Source organism: Perna viridis, chromosome 4 (genome assembly GCF_037379345.1).
Source record: "Perna viridis isolate PV_CMFRI_1.1 ecotype Kerala chromosome 4, ASM3737934v1, whole genome shotgun sequence".
Lineage (NCBI taxonomy): Eukaryota > Metazoa > Mollusca > Bivalvia > Mytilida > Mytilidae > Perna > Perna viridis.
In genome coordinates this window covers 26,892,802-26,915,744 of record NC_142448.1, presented here as the reverse complement: position 1 = coordinate 26,915,744, position 22,943 = coordinate 26,892,802, and the positions used below count along the sequence as shown (strand labels likewise).

At 31.9% G+C, this 22,943-nt stretch overlaps 2 protein-coding genes across 3 annotated transcripts; one reads left to right on the top strand and one right to left on the bottom strand.

Annotated features, from left to right (window-relative positions):
* Window positions 1–61: 61 nt before the first annotated feature.
* Window positions 62–12,371, top strand: LOC148619539 (folliculin-like). Of its 2 annotated transcripts, none has more exons than XM_088579537.1 (9): window positions 62–158; window positions 2,485–2,693; window positions 2,989–3,132; window positions 3,596–4,070; window positions 5,152–5,303; window positions 6,385–6,498; window positions 7,909–8,155; window positions 8,990–9,092; window positions 11,279–12,371. In XM_088579537.1, the coding sequence occupies exons 2-9, from the start codon at window positions 2,502–2,504 to the stop codon at window positions 11,460–11,462; spliced, it is 1,611 nt and encodes a 536-aa protein (XP_088435663.1). In that variant the 5' UTR covers window positions 62–158; window positions 2,485–2,501; the 3' UTR covers window positions 11,463–12,371. The 2 variants fall into 2 exon arrangements, with proteins under 2 accessions (XP_088435663.1, XP_088435662.1); XM_088579536.1 differs by having other exon boundaries at window positions 2,475–2,693.
* Window positions 12,372–13,897: 1,526 nt separating this feature from the next.
* On the bottom strand, window positions 13,898–22,900 carry LOC148619538 (uncharacterized). Its single transcript, XM_088579563.1, has 6 exons — window positions 22,467–22,900; window positions 19,598–19,668; window positions 18,477–18,534; window positions 17,926–18,122; window positions 16,103–16,399; window positions 13,898–15,634 (listed from the first exon to the last, which is right to left on the bottom strand). The coding sequence occupies exons 1-6, from the start codon at window positions 22,797–22,799 to the stop codon at window positions 15,529–15,531; spliced, it is 1,062 nt and encodes a 353-aa protein (XP_088435689.1). The 5' UTR covers window positions 22,800–22,900; the 3' UTR covers window positions 13,898–15,528.
* Window positions 22,901–22,943: the final 43 nt, after the last annotated feature.

Below are 22,943 nucleotides of genomic sequence, written 5' to 3'. Positions count from 1 at the left end.
TCGATTGGACAAAAGTTTTTAATTCTGCCCAATGAAATTCAGTTTAACAAATGAAAACATTAATAAGCACATGATTTCAACATGTTCGGTGAAGATGTAAACATACAAAGCTTCCATAACTAAAAGGAAGAAATCTAATATCTTATAAATGACATAAGGCAAGTGCATAATTTTATTAATTTTTCGTTTTCATATACCAAGCATCAAATAAAAAGACACCCATTAATAATAATTAACATACAGTTGTAAAAGAACAGACTTAATAGAAATTTAAATTATAAGTAGTTCGTCCAAATAATTATGCTATCTTAGGTGGCTAATTTTTATTTTTCTTGGTGGCCTCCTTGTGAGTGAATATGAGAGTTCTTTGTAATGTCATCATTTAACTGTCATTTGGTTTGATTGGCAAAAAGTCCATTGATAGGCATGGTGCATCATCATCATCATAACTTATTCATTTTTTTTAGAGAATTGAAAAACTCTTCGAGTCCCTAAAATGTAAATAAAACTCTTTTTACCCATGGAATTTTTAAATAAATATTCAGTGATTAGACTATACAATCATAAAATTTCAATAATAATTTAATAAGAATATAAAGGTTTACATACAGGGTTTACATGTACATATGAATATCATTATAAATTTATTTTCAAGTGAAGGAGTGATAAATTCATAAACACAATATGAGTTGTTTTATATAAAAATTGAAACATTTTACAGAACCAAAATTGGATATAAGAATAACAAAATTATAAAGTTTTGAAAATTTGGGTTTTAATCATGAAATTGTCAATTGTTTATTTTGTTGCTTATTTGCCAACCAATTTGACACTTAATGATATGCAAATTAATGAATATGACATTACTAATGAGATTTGTGAACTTGCTTACAGGACATAAATGTAAGATTTAAAAAAAAAATGCCTTAGAAAACATCATTAATAAGAGGCAGATTTAGCCTGTTAAAGAACAAAGTTTTAAGAGTAGCCTTATCGATTCTCTTCCAAATAATTATAATCTAATATCAATTTCTATATTGGAGATATTCACAATAAGGATTTCTCCATCTTGGCAGATAGACTTGGTATTTGGGAATGACTTCTGGTTTATAAATTTCTTTTAGATAACCAATCACGTTAAAGTGTGACATCACAACTAAAGTGAGAATGATGATCCAAGATCTAGTACATTTGGGATGACTTGTCTTCGGGCCGAGTTGTACCATATGTTCAGAAACAAAACTAGCTAACTCTACATTCAATTTGTTTTTGTTTTTTTTCTCATTCTTGTTTATTTTACCATCTATTTCATATTCATCACTCATATATACTGTATTGCTGCTTGGGCGTCAAACATCAAATCAAGTAATCACTCAAGCCTAATTGTTCAGTCATTTTGTCTGCTTAAAATCCATAAATTCCAGAAAGTTTAGCTGGATGAAACCTTCAAAGTGAAATCAGACTCTCAGTGCTGATTATTTGTTATATCTTGAATTCATATATATTACCATTATGAGTACATGTACTTCATCCTCTATTCTCTTGACTAATGTGTATCAAGAAATTTTAGTTATATGTATGTCAAAGGTAAATCAGAACTTGTTAAAATCAGCACCTAAATTTATCTTATATATTCACTTACTTAATATAGTCCTCAAAATTATGCATTTGTATCATTGTATGGTACTGTCATCATTCCCAATCTCTTCTATGTCATCTTTGATGTTATTGTCCTTATATATAGACACTTGTTTTTCAAAAGTATTCCTTGAATACTAGTCATGGAATTTGATGCAATTTCTGGGCAAAGTTCAATCTATCAAAAAGAAAGTTGGTATTGATTTTTTTAGGGTAGTGCAACTTTTGAGGAATTAGGGGCAAAAATAAGTATTTCATATAATTGAAATGTAACTGAAGTACCGTACATGTAAATGTATGGATCTCTATTCTCTAGGAAACAATGTTCCATACTACCAAAGTCAGCCTGGGGTTGGTTTTGTGGGTTATGACCGGACAGAAGTACAAATGTTTATTGCAGGGCCTGATCTACAAATGATATTGACACTTTTATCAGTGTAATCCATTACAAAAACTTCTCCCTATCATAGACAAATGAGAGAAGTGAGTACAAGCAAAGTTCTTGCTCATTTCTCCCTCTAGATTAATTGGTGCTTGGTTCCTTGATTACTCTTAATTGGCCCTTATTGATCAGGTTGCAGTCTCTACTGTTGAATGCAGCAGCGCCCATTGGAGCTTTTGTTATTCTATGTATATATACATGTATGGATATAAATATTTCCACCCCTGGTATACAATTTAATAAATGTATTTCAGAAGTTTTTTTTTTTAATAATAAATTGTTCATTATTGCTACATTTTCCATATATTCAATTTTTTTTTCATGTTTCAACTTCATCATAATGATATTTCTACTTATATTTTATATGAAAGATTTTGTTGTTTTCTGACTTCAGTTTCTTACAGATTGAACTGCAGACAAGATGAATGCTATAATTGCTTTATGTCATTTCTGTGAAGGACATGGTCCACAAGTCATGTTCTGTACTCAGCCAACCCATCCTAAAGAACAAGTAGATCTGACCAATGAGGAGGGAGCAGCCTCATTATCAAATCGTGTTAGGTCACCATCGGGGGAAATACCTTCAACCTCAAAAACCGAGCATGCATGTGAGGTGAGATGAATATTTAATTTAGGAAGATTTCACTAAACTGACACTAATAACCACTTTCATGACCACACATGAAAAATTAAAAACATTTACATCTGATTTCAGTGTGGACATTTATAGAACATTAAGACAGACTGGTCATTGCTACATACATATATATATGTCTGAATTGATTATTAAAAAAAAACAACAACAAAGGAATTTTTGCAATTTTTATTACATAAACTTTGACAAACTTCAATTAATAAATTTATTACCAGTATTCTCTTCTTAGTTTTCTACTTGTTTAAAACTGCAGGGTTGCTTTTCTGTGAAGACAGGATTTGTTAGCCATGATGATGATGCCCCTATTAGTTATATTAGCAATAAATATCCTAACCCGTCACATCCTGAGGTCTATAGCCTCGTAAGGAATGCCTGTCTCAGAAGTCTCAGTGGAGAGGTAATGTGGTTATCTATAGCAATCAAGTACTCATTGTACAAATAAGCCATGACTTCCAAATTTATTTTATTTTAAAAAAACATTAACATGTACAAGATGTATTGACACTACATTAACTTTGTTTGATACCGTGGTTAGTACCATTTTGTCAGATCTATATATACACGTTATACATATGTATTAAATTATGACATCTTAATGGATTAGTGTGCAATTTCAGTAAATGCCTTTTAACGCTAATTCCATTTACAATTGCCTCAGGGGATATAGATGTAACTCATAATATTTTAAACTGAAAATACGAATTATGAATTTTGAAATAATCTTTTCCATAATTTTCTTTATGAATAAAAATTGATGTAAGATATTACTCAGAAAATAAGCTTAAATACATGCATATATATTAAAAAAAGATTTGAAATATCCTAAAAACTTCTACATTTTATATCACATTACCAAATAGGTATGTCCAGGAAAAGAAGGTGCTATATTTTTTGGGAATGACCAACAAGGACATGTTCTGAGTTACACATTCCAGCTAAAAGACAGCCAAGCCAGAGGTTTCCAAAGGAGATACAGTATTATTGTCATGATGATGGACAAAATTTATCTTTTAAATTCATGGCCTTTCCTAGTCCCAAATTTGAAAATAGTGATAGAACATTTACAAACTAAGGCTAGTAAAGTTTATGAAGAGGAGCAGTCTAAATGTCCCCAGAGGTCATATCGCATGGCCTCTAGTGGCAACTATCTTCAACAAAGGGGAGGGAATAAGCCTGCTCGATCTCTGATGGAATTGACAAGTGATAAAAATATTTTTAAAGTGTTGCATGTTGCTTTTGTATGGATTTTGAAAGCTTGCAGTAATAGAATTACAGAGACTTTGTTGGAAGGACCACCAACTGAAGATTCCATCATAGATATGGAAAAACAGGAAGGTAAATTGTAAACTGTTGTTAAAGGAATAGGATCATAAAGCCTTTCTTTTATACCCTGCCACACAAAGTTGAGGGGTATTATGTGATACCTTCTGTAAGTTGTGTGTCTGTCTATCCATCTCAGGATGGTTTCCCGATGATAACTTGGGAATAGATCAATGAATTTTTTTAAAACTTTGCACAGTTGTTAAGTACCATGAAATACAGGTTAAATTTAATTTTCAGAAAAATCCTTAATACCAAAAAATTGCTATCCTTAACAATTTGACAACAATATCATAACTATATCCTTTTTGAATAAGCCTGTTCAATGGTTTAGTTTACTTATTGAGTGAGGTATTGAGATTTCTGTTCTTTGTGTAGGATATTAAAACAAAGGGTGAGAGATACCCGCACATATTAATCCTTAACAAGTACATCTGTACTTGAGAATGAGTTTCTTGTATTGGTTGAAAAATTTTGTGAAATGTTTTATGATTTTGTGGTATCCAAAACCTTGGTGCAGTAATTTATTGGTTATTTAAAGATTCCTTTCGTTAAAATCTTAAAGCATTTTACCCACTTCTTGTGTTCATGTCATTCAAATAGGCCCACAATTAAGTAGACAACTTTATTGATCACCGTGTAATGCCTATTTTCTTTGTGTATCTAAAATTAGATAAAAATAAAATAAGAGAAACATATTAAATGTAATTATATGATGTAAATGTTTCATTCTAAGTTAGCATGTTTCATTGAAATTTTCATGCATAATTGCAGTGAGATATGGTTTTGTATGATTGTACATACTTAATGTAGAACTGATGTATGCACTAAAATAATTAATGTAGCACTCGAACTGGTTTTAAACCAGGAAAAAGGGTTGGACCCACCAAGTTCATCTGGGACTCACCTTTCCAAAAAGTGATGAGTCCCAGAACTCACCATGTAAAAAGCCTAGTGAGAACCCTGTTGAAAATATGCTACGGTCAGTGCTTTTACACACCAATGAAACATCAAAAATGAAGCATTCAGTGCTAAAAAAAGTTACAAATGTCTTTGAGACTTCTCCATTGACAATGGGTTGTATTTTTTTCTTCAGAGACAGAGGAAGGATTCATTAAACTATTCACAAAATCAGTAAGTGTTGAAGATGGGGAGAAGACTCCATCAGCAAGTCCAACGGAGACAGCTGAAGAAGATAAACCACCCCCTGGTGCAGTTAATATTCATAATCTTAGATTACTTTTAAAGGTAAACTTCATATTCTTATACTCTTTCCCAAAGCAGTTTTTATCCATCTGTCTGTTCTTCTGACCAAGTACCTTATAAAACTCCTAAACTGTTTAGTGAAATTTGTTGGAACCTTACATACAAGTTAGACATCTGATGTAGATCAGTATGAAGCATTTACCCGGTAATAGATTTTGCCAAATGGTTTGAAAGGGAAATATCAGTCAAACTTAAGAAACTTTACATTAGGAAGCAATAGTTACTAAATACTGCAGATGAAGTAGTACAAAAATGTTACTGCTTTATGTATTGAATAAAGTATATTTGTTTTGAGGCATTATTTTAAATTTCCTACAAAAAGACAAAAATAATGTAGCAAATAAATATTATATCTTATTAGAATGCTAAGATATTTAAAGCAAACCGAAAAGCATTTAAGACAAATGCTTCGCCCTGTATAAATCTTTTTTTAAACTTGACTTGATTTTTTTTTTTATAATTTACAAAGACGTCTTACTTTGTTGGATAATGATATGATTAAATTTGTCAGCTGAATCATATTTAAAGTAGAAATCAACTGCAATTTTAACTGTATAATATACTTCTTTTCTTATAATGTGAGTAATTGTGCTGGTTGTATGTCGCTTACCCATACAAAATGAAGGTGCTACTTTTAATGCCACAAATTTTTTTACCCATATAAATAATGGAGTCATTTATATGCAGAAGTTTGCACTTAGTTGAGATCAAAATCTGCCGTACATTCCTGATTTTGTCATGTGACCAACTCTAGGTCAAATTCTTATAAAGGGTTTCAGCAGCACCATGTATACAGTGCCAATTCTCATGCATTTTGAAACTGATTTGGCATTTTCTTTTTTGAACTGATGTTGTTTTTTTTTTCTTTGATCTTTCAAAAATTTGCCAAATCTTGTGCATTTTTGTTTTGAAAGCAAATGACTGTCCTTATGTATACCATATTTGACATCACTACTATATTTGCCTGCTACACAGGCATTCAAAATACCTTTTATATTTTAAAGGAAATATAAGTCTACATTGTGTATGTATGTACTATGTACTGTATGTGATATTTTTCCAGGTGCTTGGTGAAGAGAGTTTTCATCTTCTTGCTCATCATGTTGTTCTTGGTAACCAGGTGATAGTCAGAGGATATCATGTGCCATCAATAAAATCTATTCTTCATGCTCTTATGGTAAGTAACTTCCAATCAGATCTGCTGTTCATTACACTGTTACAATCAAACCTGTCTTAGCAACCACCTATTTTCCACAATAACCTGTCTTTCAAGTATGCCTTTTGTAGTGCATTTTATGTAAATTATACCTGTATAGGAAGACCTCCTGTCTTATATAACAATGATTTCCTCTCCCTTGGAAGGTCATCTGAGGTTAGTTTGACTGTATATGTATCTCCACTGCAGGAACTGATCTAAGAATTATCATTTACTATCGATTAAGCTTATATTACAAACTTGTTTGTTAAGTTACCATATTTCAGATCAAATTTGTCTGGTCATTAATTATATGATAATACATTAAAAAGAGTGAAAAACAGAAGTATGAGTAAAAGGGTGTATGAAATCTGTGAACCAATTTATTCTCCAGGCATTCTCATCATGAGTGATCTATTTTAGTTATTGATGATAACTTATTGATTTTTCTGTTTATCATATTAATTTTCTCAATGAATTATTGTTATTTTCAAATAAATTTGACATGTTGCAATCGGTGAATTGATATTCCATATCATCAGTGATGTAAGATGAATTTAAGTAGCATTCCAGCTAAGGATCATGCAAAATGTGATTCATGGGTAAAAAACCTACATATTTTTATTTTTGATATTTTGTTTGAAATGTCATAGTAAACAGAAAATAACATGTGGTTTTTCATATAACCTGTGCTCTTAGGAGATAAAAATTATATAGAATGCACTGTAGGTTTCAAAATTAAGGGAGATAACTCTGTAAATGACGCTGAAATACAATAGAATCTACTGGATTTTCAATGTTGATTATCTCCTAAGAGCAGGCAGATTTGAATGAATAAGTAATCATTTCATAGTATAGACCCATAAAACAACTCAATTACAAAAATAAAAATATGTAGCCTTTTTTGGGGTGTATCACATTTTTCAGATTTTGCATGATTCTTACAAAGACAGCTACTTAATTTCTCAAGAGAATATACAAATAGTTGTGATGTTTTAAGAGTTGAAAGTCCAAGTGTAAAAATACAGAATTTATTTCATTTATTAGATATAGAGGTGTATTACACAGGGACATTGCTATCAATAAAATAAAGCTGTTTTCTCCTTTGAACCTTTGACATACTTGTTAAGCCTCCCACATAAATTATTTGTCTCTGCTAGACTGCAGCCTGACACGAGAGTTTCCTCGTTGTTCAATGAAGACCCATGGGTGGCCTAGAACTGACATTTTTTTCTCTTGGAGGGGTTGTTGTTATATTGTAAGAGTAGTCAAGGAGGATATGAAAAAAGACATCCCCATATACATGTCCCTTTGCCTGACAACTTATAAGGAATAAAAAAATATTAAAAAATTATCTTGATTATGACAAAGTATGTATCTATTTCTTCTCAGATGCTTGTGCCAAAGGGATGCTGTCGATCCATACTCTATAGTGATGAATACCAGGCATCATGGAAGTGTAACTTTTTAGGTCTATCATGTGACAGTGCATTACCTAATCATATTCTCTCATCAGATGAAACATTTGTATTACTTGTGGAATTGAAACTCAAAGATGAAAATGATCTACCTGAAAAAGACAATGATTTTCAGAAGTTTGAATTCAATATGGCAAGTCGTACCAGACTACTAGAAAAAGGTATGTATAGTACAACTTCAAAGATACAGTAATGAATACTGAGCATTGTGAATGGGTGGAAAAACATGGGCTGCTGAAAAACTATAACCCATGTAGCTAATCGGTCAGGTTGCAACTAATAACACTAGGTAAAATATCATTTACCTATACAGGAAGTTTAGACCTGGGTGCAGACAGGAGATAAGTAATAAATAAATAAATATAAATGTTATTGAATTGTCCTTAAACTAAAGGACTTGATTATTACATTAAGAAGGTAGACCTCAGGTAAGGGACATAACTCTTGAAATCAGTGATGTATTAGTATCATATTCAATTTCACCAAAGCCTATCAAGCTTTTATTTGAAACCGAATGAAATCTTCAATCTGAAGTAATCTGAAAAGTTATTTTTCTAGACCATGGATAACAAAAAACACAAGAAAAAACTTCTTAAATTTAATTTATGTAAGGCCAAATAAAATTATACCTCTGTTTCCTGTTACCCGTATGACTCATGCTTAGAGTCTAAGCATGAGTCATACGGGTAACAGGAAACAGAGGTATAATTTTATTTGGCCTTACATAAATTAAATTTAAGAAGTTTTTTCTTGTGTTTTTTGTTATCCATGGTCTAGAAAAATAACTTTTCAGATTACTTCAGATTGAAGATTTCGTGAAAACTCATGGGTTTGAAGCAAATCTCAACAGACAGTATTCCATGATAAGTAAGGGAGACATGTAGTCAAATATCAGGAGGACAATCAATGTCAAGGGAATAGACACTTCCATCAAAAAATAAACTGTACCTAAAATGATTAACACTTTTTAAAAAAATTGTCGTCTTTCTTTACAGCTCCTAATGTTCTAATTAAAATAGAAATGGCTTTGAAGAATGAGAAATTCTCTGATAATGTTATGGAACAGTGCTTAGTTTGCCTGAAGGAGGAATGGATGAAGTAAGTTGTATATAATTTTAAGAAAAATAATTTATCATAGTTGATTCTTTCCCATATTTAAGTTATTTTCCTGTATAAAATAATCTCCTGTGTTGATAAGTGATGTTATGGATTATTTGTCTTCAGCATTTTAATGCAGTCGATACTGAAAAAGTATGAAATCAGTTCAATGTCTATTTTATTTATGACAATTATTTTTGGTGGTTTAAGGCATATAATCTAATCGTGTAACAGAATTAACCAATATGAATTTTTAGAAACACCCATTTTCTACGGGGCGCTGATGGGACTCTTGTGGTTTTGTACTCAAAATTCAATTTTGTACAGACAAAAGTCTATTTTGTGTCACAAATGGATATGCAAATAAATTCTCTCTCATCACGATTTTGTAAAAATGTTTCTCATTGCATATTGTAACCACAGGTCTCAAAGACACAGGCTTCCGATTACTTCGAGCAAGGATATATCATATGGGTGATGAGCTATTCTGCAAAGGTAAGCAATACCTAATAAAGTATTGCTTACTTTTGCAGAATAGCGCATCAACCATATGATATTCCCTTGCTCGAGAAATCGAAATCCTGTGAGACCTGCAGTTACTATATCCAATGAGAGGCCTTCTTACAAAATCGAAATGAGAGAGAATTCATTTGCATATCCAAAGGATTCTGTTAACTAATTTGTGACACAAAATAGACTGTTGCCTCACAAAATGACTTTTGTTATTTAATTTCCATATCAGGTAACAAATGTCAGTTTTCTATGCAAATAAGTTAATATTTGCATACCTATTAGACATAATTGAATTTCGTCTACAAAAAAATTGAAGTGATCATAAAAAAAATCTGTATAATATAGTTTTGTATGACAAAAATGATTTTGATTACAAAAAGATCAAGTCCCATTCAGCGCCCCATATTTTCTTGCATTACAGGTAAAACTTCACTTTTTTCAGTTATACTAATTTGTTGTACTGGAAATATTTGTATTATAAGTTTGGAAGCACATTTAATGATTGTGCTATGGAATCGTGAATTGGTAAACTAGTTCAGTTAAACTATGATAAAAAAAAAATGCAATGCTAATCAAAATAGAAATTCTCTGGTAATGTTATGAAACAATTTTAAGTTTATGTAAAGGAGGAATGGATGAAGTTAGTTGTTAGAAAAATGAGTTATCACAGTTTATTCTTTTCAAGATTAAAGTAATTATCTTTAAGCCTATAGTTGAGTGAAATTATTTCTCTACTCTCTATCGTAAAATTATGATTTAAACATGCTCACTTGTTGAAAATCTTAACTTAACATTCTCATGTGGAAAATGATTTAAACTACCCTCTACTGAAGGAGAATCTATATTTTTCACATCAGTCAGGAGCTGAAATTGGAGAATTGGATATTTTTGTAATAAAGATGAATACTATATTTTATTTTATTCTTTCCCTCTGCGTAAATGTTTATTGTATAAATATTTTGATAATTTCACCTATATTGTTTCAGCACAAAATCAGAGAGCATAATTCCCTTAACTTGTCTCTGGATTATTTATGTTGACATATATGTATTTCTTTTCACTCTTTCAAAGTGGTTACCTCATATATTTCTTAAAGAATAATCAAGGGAACAAAGGTTATAGCGGTAATCAAAATAATGCAATCCAGGGACAAAGACCAGACATGGAAAACAGACAATTACTACAAAGAACATAAAGTAACTAAAATCATACATACAAAGTAACAAAAGCAAATGAGCAACTCGGACTTAACTTAAAACTGGGAGCATGGACCAGGTGCACCGGTAGGGTAAGTGTCCTCTGCTTTTGTAGGTATATTTACATCTGTTAAAGACCTTTTGGTGATTCTCTGAAGTATTTACCATACAATTTTGATTTAGGTTGTAAGATATTGCATTTACTGCTTTTCACCATATCAATCCTTTTTTCATCATGATCTTTGTGTAATGTTTCATATTATATTTAAATATCCAACCATGTGGGGACAATCAGTACAGTTATGGGTGCTTCTATCTGTCATGGATCTTTTGGACAAGATCAAAATCAATGACGACCAACTATTATTTAATAAAGAGTTATCTTGGTAATCAAGTTTCCAATGCAGGATGTGAAACATATTTTTTTATTTCATAGTGGATATATTTCGTTTTATAACTAATTAACTTATTTTACAGTAAAGTGAAGGTACTGTACAAGTTTACCAAGGCTGGAGGAAGCATTTCAGAGGTAGACACTAAGAGCCTGTTACAGGTAGTAGGAGCTCAGGAAGAGGATAAACCATTAATGCAGTTCTGGACATCTGGACTTAGTGTACAATATAAAAACCATATCCTGTTAACATCAAAGTCACAACACTAACTTTTTGTGGTTGTTTTTTTTTTTAAATTACAGGAATAATTCTCCCGAACTTGAAAAGTAGGAGGTATATAGTGATCATGGTGTCTGTCCACTAGTCCATTTGTCTGTCCCTTCTATCTCCTTATCTGCAACTCCTGTAAAACCTCTAAATGGAATTTGATGAAACATCCACAAATTCTTTTTTACATGATCCCATTATGCACCTCCTATTTTACTTTTTCCATCTGAATGCTTAAATCACTTCTGGGGTAACTATATGGTTTACTTGGGAGGGGAGCGGGGTATCACCAAGTAAGCTTTGCTCAGTTTTTCTTGCTTATATTGTTTTGACTAAATTGGTATTATAGTTTCATAAAATTTTCTGATTATGATGTTTCTTGTATCAAATAAAGGTGTTAGAGATTATAAAACCTAAGTTAACATAAATGGTAATCACTATAACATGCATTTTTATTGATTTTCAATGAGTGCTTTGGAACAATAGCTTTGGAGGTTATTTATGTTAGGGGGTACTATGAGAAATTGTACTTCATATATTCAAGTTGCACTTTTTGTATAATGTATTATTGCATCAATTACATGAGTCAGTTTAAGTGTTTGTCTTTGACTTTATTTGGTTAGTGTGGAGGTGTCAGGTATTTCCTTTAAACAAATTTGACAACTTGTGTTTTATATTCATTGATGAAAAGATACACTGAATTTGTACATTTCCTTCAGATATTTTAATAGTGATACTAGATTTGATTTGCATTTTTTTTTGTAAATTATTGCAGCTTATTATTAATTTCTTCTAGTTACACATTAAATTTATACAACCAACTTACCTAGTGTATAAAATGACAAGTTTTTTAGATATATGTGCAATATTGTTGGATTGTGAATGTATGAATGATAAATAGTGCCAATCTACCAGCTGTAGTTAGTTGTTTTGTCAGCCTTTTCAGAGTGTTATTTTTAGTTACGTTTGATTCAGAATACATTGTGGTTTTACCATTTTTACCAAGATAGTTTTTTTTACAATATCCGGAAAGATCCTATTTTGTTCATGTAAAAACTCAATAATACAGGCTTTTGTCGAAAATCATTTCTCACCCTAGTTCCTTAAGCCATGAGCTGTCACTCAAGATCTAGCTCCTATAAACTCTAGTCCCTTAAGCCATGAGCTATCACTCGACATCTACTCCTATAAACTCTATTCCCTTAAGTCACGAGCTGTCACTCAAGATCTAGCTCCTATAAACTCTATTCCCTTAAGGCATGAGCTGTCACTCAAGATCTAGCTCCTATAAACTCTAGTCCCTTAAGCCATGAGCTATCACTCGACATCTACTCCTATAAACTCTATTCCCTTAAGTCACGAGCTGTCACTCAAGATCTAGCTCCTATAAACTCTATTCCCTTAAGCCATGAGCTGTCACTCAACATCTAGCTCCTATAAACTCGATTCCCTTAAGCCACAAGCTATCACTCAAGATCTAGCTCCTATAAACTCTAGTCCCTTAAGCCATGAGCTGTCACTCAACATCTATCAGCTATTATAAATTCTAGTGCCTTAAGCCAACGACCTGTCACTCAAGATCTAGCTCCTATAAACTCTAGTCCCTTAAGCCACAAGCTATCTCTCCAGATCTAGCTCCTAAAAACTGTAGTCCCTTAAGCTAAGAGCTGTCACTCCAGATCTAGCTCCTATAAACTCTTGTCCCTTAAGCTAAGAGCTGTCACTCCAGATCTAGCTCCTATAAACTCTTTAGCTGTCTATCAAGCTCCTATAAGCCATATGTGTGCTTGGTGAAGATCAGCAAATACTAATGTTGAGGGTTTTTTTTGAAACCGAGACAAAGCAAAGAAATATATCTATCATATATATTGCTATATAAATTAATGTGTGGTATTCAAAGCCTTCATATTAGGTTGTAGTCCTGATATATCTTACCCATTATTTATCATACTGGAAAATGGAAAGTGTTCATTTGAAGTATATTTTGATCATTATTTGCTACTATCTGTTGTTTTATACATAACAATTACTCAAGATACCTGTGCATTTAAATGTATTAAACACTGACATTTAGGAAAGATTTGCAAATGTAGTTATACCACAAAATATAATTGATTTGATTTTCTGATTGGCTGCCTCTTTTTGTGCAAACTAGATGTTTTGTATAACCTGGTTTGGTACTGTGACATCATTCACGTCCGTTTCTCTGCAGTTCAAATAAACCGTATCAATATAATACTACAATTACAAATTCATTTTTAAAAATATTTGGACTGGAATCTATTAGAAATCAAATTATAAGGAATTTTTCTAATTTTTGTCTGAAATAAACTGCTAAAAATTTTCTTGCAGAATAATTAAGGAAAACAATACCAGTAATTTAACTGCATCTTCCATAATGAAAGAGTTGGATCCATTCAACAAATAAGAGATACAATTCTTCTATACTTTTTATTATCATATATCTTTAGTATAAAATTATCTATTAAATCATCACTATCAGATAATTATGACAATGACTTAGTGAATGGAAGGATTTGCACCATATAGACATGTCATTATTTGAAGATTTGATTCCCAAGTTTACCTTCTAACTTTGCTATTTCCCCTCTTAAATGGTTGTAATTTATGTAAAAGTAAATGTACTACATGTATAAATCTGATCAAATATTTAAAATAAGTAACTAAAATATGGTTCCTTTTCATGTAGAATAATTTTGTATGAACAAAAGTATTTTCTGATGCATCCACTTAAAATGGTTACTTGCAATATAAGATGATTTTAAATGAAATTATATACAATGAAGGTACATGTATCAATATGAAAGCAGAATATTTACAGAATGGCACTATGTATAAAAATAGATATGTAACTTTCATTAATCACAACCTCAGTAATAGTAGGAATGTCAGACAAAAAAAACAAATACATACAAATATTGATTATGATATAGTCAGGATTAAATGCAACAATCGGACTAAGTCGAAAAAATAATGAATCATCCTTAGAAAAAAATACACAAATTTGACAATGTCAGGACATAGTTTATGGGCCATTGAAGACAAATTTACTGTTTGTTTGTCTTGAAATTGTCAGAGGATGCAGAAAAGTGAGTTCAAAGTTGCAATAGAATGATAAAGGAAAAGTGAGTGATCTCCCTTTGATGATGTTCATTTAATTTACAACTCAAAAACTGACAGAATGCCATTTCCGCATTTCAGATAACTTTTTGAATAAGATACCATGGAAAAACTTGTGTTTTTTCAACCATGATTCACCCACTGCCTGATTCTAACAAAGAATAATACTTAAATATCAAAATAGAAAACACCAAAAAAATCATTTCCTCATTGTGAATCATTATGGAAAATCCAATTAGTAGTTACATGACGAAAACATGATGTATACATTGTCAATTAGTAGTCATCTCACCAGAACATGATGTATACATTGTTAAAATTTTTTAAAATAAAAACATGAAAAATATGAAGGTCATGGGCATAAAATACTTACATAAAAATGTCACTTAAAATATATGTTTGATTACTTTTTAGCATTTCCAATTTACTGATCATAACTTTTCTGATGTGCATGCTTGAAAATTATTTCTTATAAACTGAGTGAACCAGATTAAACAGAAATACATAAGACTGTAAGGAATTATGTGTTAACCTAAACATTCATTTCCTTTATAAAAATCTGAAATTATATTCAATACAAACATTTTTTTCAAACTGAAGACAATTCAATAACAGAAAGATAAAAATTGATGAAAGCATTTATATTTTGGATTAAAATTTGCTCTTCTTTGGTTTGAAAATATTGATAGTAACTATTCATTTTCAGCAGAAAGGTACATTGATAGTGAAATATGCATAACAGTTATGGAGAACAATTATGACTTTGGTTTATGGAATGTCTTTAAATTTAAAATATTAAAATGATCGGTCAGAAAATGGGCTGAAAATAAAAAGAACCAATTTTGATGCAGCCTAAATACAACAAATGGGGAAAATGACCTGAAATTCTTGCATATTAATTTTTCAACAGATCTATACAAAGTCTGGCTATAATATTGATTCCGAAGAAACATCAGCATCATCTTTGAACACTAGTGACTCTGATGGGGGTACAGGAGGTCTAGGTCCAGGCATGGGAAGTGGGGGTCTTTCTCTACAATAAAAAATAATACGAGATGAGGCAATGATTTGGAAGTAAGCGAAGTAGTATCGGGATTTTATATGATTGCATTAACTTTATTTGAGATTCTGAACCTGTTACGACCAATTAATATTGTCATGAAGTTAGCTAATTACATGTACCATGAAACCAAACAAAATTATACAGGTATTCTTCAGGAAGTTTATTTCATGTTTTACCATTTTCCTTCTTTTCAAATATACTAAGTTTGCATTGAGTTCACAATTAATTTTATTGATTTTTGTCAAAGTGACAAATTTCAGGCATTATTTTTAATTGCATTATAACAATGATTCTCTATGGACTTCTTCAAAGCTATTATATCAAAAACCAAAGTGATTCAACATAAAAATATATTATAAATTTACCTTAAAAAATTATATTGAAGACATAAAAAAACTTACTGTATCAGGTAAGAAAATTGAATAAACCTAAACTTACAGAAGTGGGCCCATAGCTTCAGCCTCCTTCTGGCGGGCTCGCCAATTAGGATCATCACGTCGTCTATCATCATCCCTTGGTGGACCCCTTGGACGATCCCTAGGGGGTCCTCTTCTATCAGGATCCCTAGGATCTCTAGGTGGGCCACGTCTGTCCGGGTCTCGAGGGTCTCTAGGTGGCCCCCTGGGAGGACCTCTCCTATCTGGGTCTCTAGGATCTCTTGGGGGTCCTCTCGGTGGGCCACGAGGAGGTCCTCTTGGTCTATCATCTCCATACCGGTCACCTGGTGGTCCCCTCCTACAAAATATAATGTATTATCAGTTATCTGAACTTTTTTCTTTGAACTTGTTGTCAGGTATTTTTCTATCTCTTATACATGACAAAATGATTGAAAATTAAAACATTGCGACTAATTGTGAAGTCATTAGACCTCTTATAGAATTTTGAATGAAAATGACGTCGAACACCAACAGTTTGTAGTAGCAATACTAGAATTTTTGCTATAAGTACATTAAAATGATCAAAAATGCAATTATTAGTTTAGGGATAAACAGAATAAATAGTTATTTTTGATTTTGATATTGTTAATATAATAATTGTAAGTAAATATAATTCTATTGATGCTTTGGTTCTGTTTTTATTTTTGGGTGATGTAGGTTTGGGTTTTTTTCTCCACATGCAGTAATGTTAGTTTTAAAAAGTCCAACAAACCCATTCATAATTTCATCAACAAACATTAGTTGTTCACCAGACCTGATTTACATAGTCAACAACAACGTTGGAAAAGCAAAAAAAAAAATGCATTCAAATAATAGAACTTTTTAAAGGGTAAAGATTATCAGTTTCCTTCCAAGAACCCCACTGATTTTTTAAGCAAATGCTATAAGGGGTAGAATACATGAACCATTTCATTAGAAACCTGTAGTGCATATTGTTTGTTTAGCGTTATATACATGTTTGCACTCATCATGTTGGAAGTCTTAATGATATTCTCTTGAAATGACTTGTTAATCTTGTTCAATCTTACAAAAAGCAAGTACTATGCTAGCTTTACAATAACTGAGGTCACTTAATAAATCAACTTAGATGTGTTATGAGTACAGAAGTCTACATCTGGACAAATTACCACTGAAAAACACTGAGTTTCAGCGAAAAAATCTAGGTCAATGGTTTCAATAGAGCCATATCATGGGCTTATATACCAATTTGGTGAAAATCTGACACCTATGATTTCCCAGCCTTTACTGATTCCTTTAATGCTTACAGAGAACTACTCTTAAATACTTTCTTACATGACTGCTCACCTTATTCAAGTCATCATTTTACAAGTTATCTTGTTGACGGCATTGCTATACATATACAATTGATATGGGACTTTTGACTTTCAGTTTTTCACGATTTTTTTTTTAAATCCATGTAGGCTGTTTAGATACATTTTTAGTCCTGTAATACATGTAGCAACACACCCAAAAACATACCCTCAATTTCCCTGTTCTTTCAATGATATGAACTAGTACCCTGTCCAGCCTACCTTTTTGATCGAAATTTACATAACTTTGCTGCCAGTAGCAATATTTTATGAACATTTTCTGGTGTCCCCCTTTTCTACAAACTGCAGGATTTACCAGCTTACAAAATTGTAGAAGCATGATGATAAGTGTAAGACTAATATAATTTGGATAGAACAAGCTAAAATTTAGTTATCTAAATAGCAAAAATATTTGTGTCAGGGCTGGTTACATTTTTCTGTGAATTTCCAACCCTGCAGCTTATTTTATTCCAGGGTTGTATATAAATGGAATTGTCAGAAAAAAGGGGATTACCTTTCCCTATCATCATCTCTGTATCTATCGCCAGGTGGAGGTCTAGGTCTATCTCCATAAGACCTGTCCCTGGGAGGGCCTCTTCTATCTCTTGGTGGCCTCTCTTCATATCTTGGTGGAGGACCTCTAGGATCAGTATTATACCCTCTGTTGTCATAACCATTTCTAGGTCGTCCATATCGATCCTTACTTGAAGTCTGAAAAATAATTATCATACTTATTCTGTCCAAAATCAGACCTTAGGTTTCTTGTTTTGGTTGTAAAAAAAAATATTCTATCTTCTAAGCTCATCCATATCAAATTTATTCAAAGCTGACATAGTAGTCTGAGGATTTATAAATGAGAATACTAGCAAAATATATATGTACCAAAAAATAGATACCAAATCAGGACAATATTTACATTATGCATAGATTTGGATTACATGTTTCATGAGTATAACTCTTAATCTTCTTAATTTTACACTGTAACTTTGTCAAGTATTTTTATTTTGAAATTTTATAAAGGGAGATAATTCAAAAAATAATACAAGATTTTTCACCAGAACTTACATATTCTGTCAGTGGTTTGACATTACTGTGTGGTGTTGTACCAGACTTTAACTGTTCTCTGTAAAGTAATATTTCAATCATCAAATGACTAAAATACATATAGTTACTTAAAATATAAACAAAGTGGTTTTTTTAAGCGTACATGTACCTCTAGCCTGCACAATTAGTTACAGGTATCTTTCAACTTTGACCAATAAGAGATTGCCATTCAGTGCCATTTCAGACACAGTTCATTGAAGGCTGAAGGGTACTCTTGACCTATGTATTAAGATTTTTGGTTGGAATCGTATTTTTAAGGTAATGCCTACTGGTAATTTTGCTCTTATTTCACTACCTTGAAGAAACCAGTTAGGAAAGGAATTGTTTAAAGATTTTGTTGTAGAACATTTGAAAAGAAGTGGCATGCATTTTTTTTACATAAAATATATATGTGTCTTGAACTATTAAGTCAACAGTTTTAGGACTAATTTGGGTAGTGTCAAACCACTCAAAACAAACTTTGTTTGGACGGAATGTTTTTTGTTTACATATAGCATTAATCTTTGGTTTATAAAATATAGACAGGTTTCTGAAATATTAAGGATTATTCATTTTTCAGTCTTGACATGTTCCTGAATCAATCAGTATTTAGTTTTATCATGTCTGATTCATTCTGGGTATAGTTCAATCATATTTTTCTAATTATTTAGGGTCTTAAACACGGTTTAGTTTTATTGTTTATCTGAATTATTCAGTGTTCACTTTTGACATGAATAATTATTCACGGTTAAGTGTCATTGTTTCTGAATTTTTCAGTGAATTCAGTGTTCACTTTTGAAATGAACTGAATTATTCAGAGTTTAGTGTCTTTGTGTTTCTGAATTATTCAGAGTTCACATTTGACTTGAACTGAATCATTTTATTAGGTGTTAGTGATGGGTCTCTAAATCACTCAGTGTTTGAATTGCAAATAGATAGGTTCTGGCATAATATATGGATTTGTTCAATTATCATTCTGTATATAAATGCTTTACTATGAATTCATCAATGACCATCTTGTGATCTCATTTGGTTATATAAAATGATTGGGTAGTTTGGAGATCTCAGCATGCACAAATATAGTAGGTTAGTTTCCGACTTACTTAGTTTCATGTTCATAATTCAGTCGACTTTTATGGGTAACTGCAACACCATAATCTCCAATAGGTCGAAACTGAAAAAAAAGATAATATCAATATCAAAATCAGTTTTCAATCTTGACTACAACTTTTAAAAGAACAAATTTTAATTAAATGTTTGAAATGCGGGTTAAGTTCTTGGTTTTTGAAAGCTTATAATACATTCCAGTAAATGCAATATATAAATGTATTGCTAACTGTTGAGCATGTTCAATTGTAAATATGGTGGCATAATGATGCAGGTCCCCTGGCTGAGCAGCCATTTAGTCTGTGGTCCTCTCTTAAACAGTAAGTTATACTTGAGTAATTTAAGCATATGATTTCAACGTTTTTTTCTGAGATACTTGATTTATGATGTTTTAAAAAATATGAAGAGCTTGGCAGACCATAGCATAAGACTGCAGTGGTCCAACCCTGAACAGTTGAGGAAAGTGTGGACACAATATTAGTTTTTGACATCATTAAGCATAGGGACTTATAGTTCAATATGGATACAACTGGTATGGACACTATATTGCACAAAATCTGAAATTCAAATAATCAAAAATCAGACCATAAATAAACTAAGTCTGACCAGTGTGGTATATAATATTGTGAACCAATAGCATAAACAATCCTGGATGTTTTTACTGGAGTTTTAATGTTGAATTATGAATTTTCAGAAAAGCTTGTTTAAGCCACTTTTGGACTCTAATTCTAAGACAGTTGGGGCTATAACCCCCAAAATCAATATCAACCTTCCTTTTGTGGCTTGAAACCTTGTTATTACATTTTATAAGACCAAATAACTAATCCTAAAGTTATCGAATGAAAACAGGGTATATGTATCTATGGATGATGACGACAACAGTGCCAGTCTTATATATGGCAGCAAATTATTTTATGCTTTATAATAAAAATTATTCTTCTAATAATTTCTAGATCAATCAGTTAGTGTGCTGACATTGTATGCTTGTATTTTCATTACTTTGAAATTAGTCGCATGTCTTTCAAATACTATACTGATTATTACAGACATTTGTTGGGTAGTAGTTGTAAAATGCATAAAAACAATTTTTTTCATGAAAAACTTACTAAAATGCATATTTAATTAATAGCCAGCACCGCGAAGCGGGGTGAGCTCTACAGTTAGTATGTGTACTTTCTAAATTTCCCTTAAGGTTCCCCAATATACTAACGAAAAAAAAAGCCATGTCCTGGAAGTAACAAAAAGTAACTGTCCTTACGGAGAAAATTCATCATTTCCTTCAAACAAATAAATAAAAAAAATATAGGTTAAGGTTACGTTTCAGTAAAAATAAATTAATCATTTCTGATAGTTTTCGGGTCTCTAACTTTTTTAACTTATTTAAAGAAGTGAATGTGATGTTGTAAAAAACTTCAGGAAACATGTGGATGTATGTACGTGTATCTCCGCTGTTCCACTGTTGCTGTTGTCAAGAACCTAACCCACCTTGGAAAATTAGATAAAGTGATGCCCCTGCATTTAACCTTCATACAGCTATATCATAACTCATAATTGTAAAAAGCACTTTGTCAGATGTGTTATTGTGTCTGTGTCACACAAATGATGCCCCCGCATGTGGTTTTGAGTAAAACTCAGCATAGCTGAACAAAACTTTAACTCATTCTGTAACTAATCATGACAGACTCACATACAAAAAAATCAGTTCAATATCTTCAAGGGTTTAGAAAAAAAGTGTGGAAAACTGTTATTTCCATAGAATTTTTTAAGTCCATGGCCCATAACTTTTGGTAAAACTCAGTGTAGCGGAACGAAACTTGAATTCGATCTGTAACTAATCATGTTCGACTCACATACAAAAAATCAGTTCAATATCTTCAAGGATTTTCAAAAAAAAGTGCGGAAAACTTATGGGACAGACAGAATAACGGACGGAATTACAAACGGATGGACAGGAGTAAAATAATATGCGCCCCCCCCCAACTTATCGTTGCGGGGGCATAAAAATATTACTCCAATTGTATTATTAAAATCGAATCATAGCTTTTCTAAGAGGAAAGGCAATCATTTCCTTGTTTGCAGCTGTCAGTTGCGTCTTAATTTTGTTTACGTCACATGATATGTGTAAAATATTCCCACCATTCGTGGAGAACTGTAATATTTCCGGAATCTGTACAAATTGATCTGACCGGCTAAAACTGAAAAGGATGTTACTAGAGATGCTTTTAATAAAAATTGTAAAGTACATAGCTATTGACTATTTAAAAGGCGAAGGGAAAAGGGGGATGGAGTTGGAATTTTTATGGGAAAAAAATTATTTCATAGTCACTCGTTTCAAGCAATTAAAAATTAGCATGGCAGATTTTCAAGTAAAAATATTAATTTCGCTTGCCTTTGAAATTTAAATAGAAATATTGCACTTGCAAAACAAAAATTTTCATCCACCCCCCCCATTTTTCATTTTTGTAATGTTTTTATTATTTTGAAGAATCTTGCACAGACAGTACAAGTGTGGTAAAGCTCTCGGTGCTCGCTGATTTAGGCAATGCCTACTCCATATTATAGGAAGCAATTATACCACCAAAAAACCTTTAATTGAGGTTTTCATGTTTTTTTTTTCAGAAAAAAAAGGTTTTCACTTATTCAAGGTACAAGGTAAGACCTTAACATTTATATGATCAGAGGAATGATTCAGAAGCATATGGGCTGGAGCAACCAAGGGACTGATAATTAACTAGAGCAAGCAGTAGGACTAAGGATCCGTCAAACCAGTTACTTTATATATTATACACTCCCTTACAGAACATATAGAATTTGTATGTATATAAATATAAGTAAAGTGCTTAATTGTAAGTTTTGACAGCTTACCACAAGGCCCCTTCTATATTCGTTTGACCTCCTTAACGATAAAATCACCATGTAGGCAGTTGCTCCTAAGAGCAGAATAAAACCAACGATGAAAGCAGGCCCAAGAAATTGATTATTCCAGCTGATGAGGTACACATGTCTATGTCGAAGTGTGATAACAAGGATTCCAACAACTCCCGAAATTAAAGACAAGCCGAAAAATATTTTGGCGAGAAAGCAAGGAAAGGACCCAGGTCCTAAATCTAGACCGTTCAATTCATTTTTTATCTGGCCCTGCACCCTTGAGTGGTATGCTACCACTGTGTCCTTATCGACTTCTCTCTCCTTCTTCATTTTCAGTTGAATTTCTTGATTTAAAAAGCTACATGATTCAAAAACAACTCCCGAAAAACACTTCCGCTATTTGTCATAGCCCATAATGCAAAATTTCACCTGTCCTTACCTGTGCGCCTGCGTAATCGAAAGGAAATCGTATCA

What these genes read in the sequence shown, in the direction of transcription:
- LOC148619538 (XM_088579563.1), bottom strand. Translation starts at nt 22,799, where the DNA reads ATGAAGAAGGAGAGAGAAGTCGATAAGGACACAGTGGTAGCATACCAC. An exon ending in AGAGATGATGATAGGGAAAG is followed by an intron (nt 16,400 to 17,925) that starts GTAATCCCCTTT and finishes TATATTTTGTAG; the next exon opens with GAGGGGACCACCAGGTGACC. An exon ending in GAAGCTATGGGCCCACTTCT is followed by an intron (nt 15,635 to 16,102) that starts GTAAGTTTAGGT and finishes TTTTTATTGTAG; the next exon opens with AGAAAGACCCCCACTTCCCA.
- LOC148619539 (XM_088579537.1), top strand. Translation starts at nt 2,502, where the DNA reads ATGAATGCTATAATTGCTTTATGTCATTTCTGTGAAGGACATGGTCCA. An exon ending in AGATATGGAAAAACAGGAAG is followed by an intron (nt 4,071 to 5,151) that starts GTAAATTGTAAA and finishes TTTTTTCTTCAG; the next exon opens with AGACAGAGGAAGGATTCATT. An exon ending in CTATTCTTCATGCTCTTATG is followed by an intron (nt 6,499 to 7,908) that starts GTAAGTAACTTC and finishes ATTTCTTCTCAG; the next exon opens with ATGCTTGTGCCAAAGGGATG.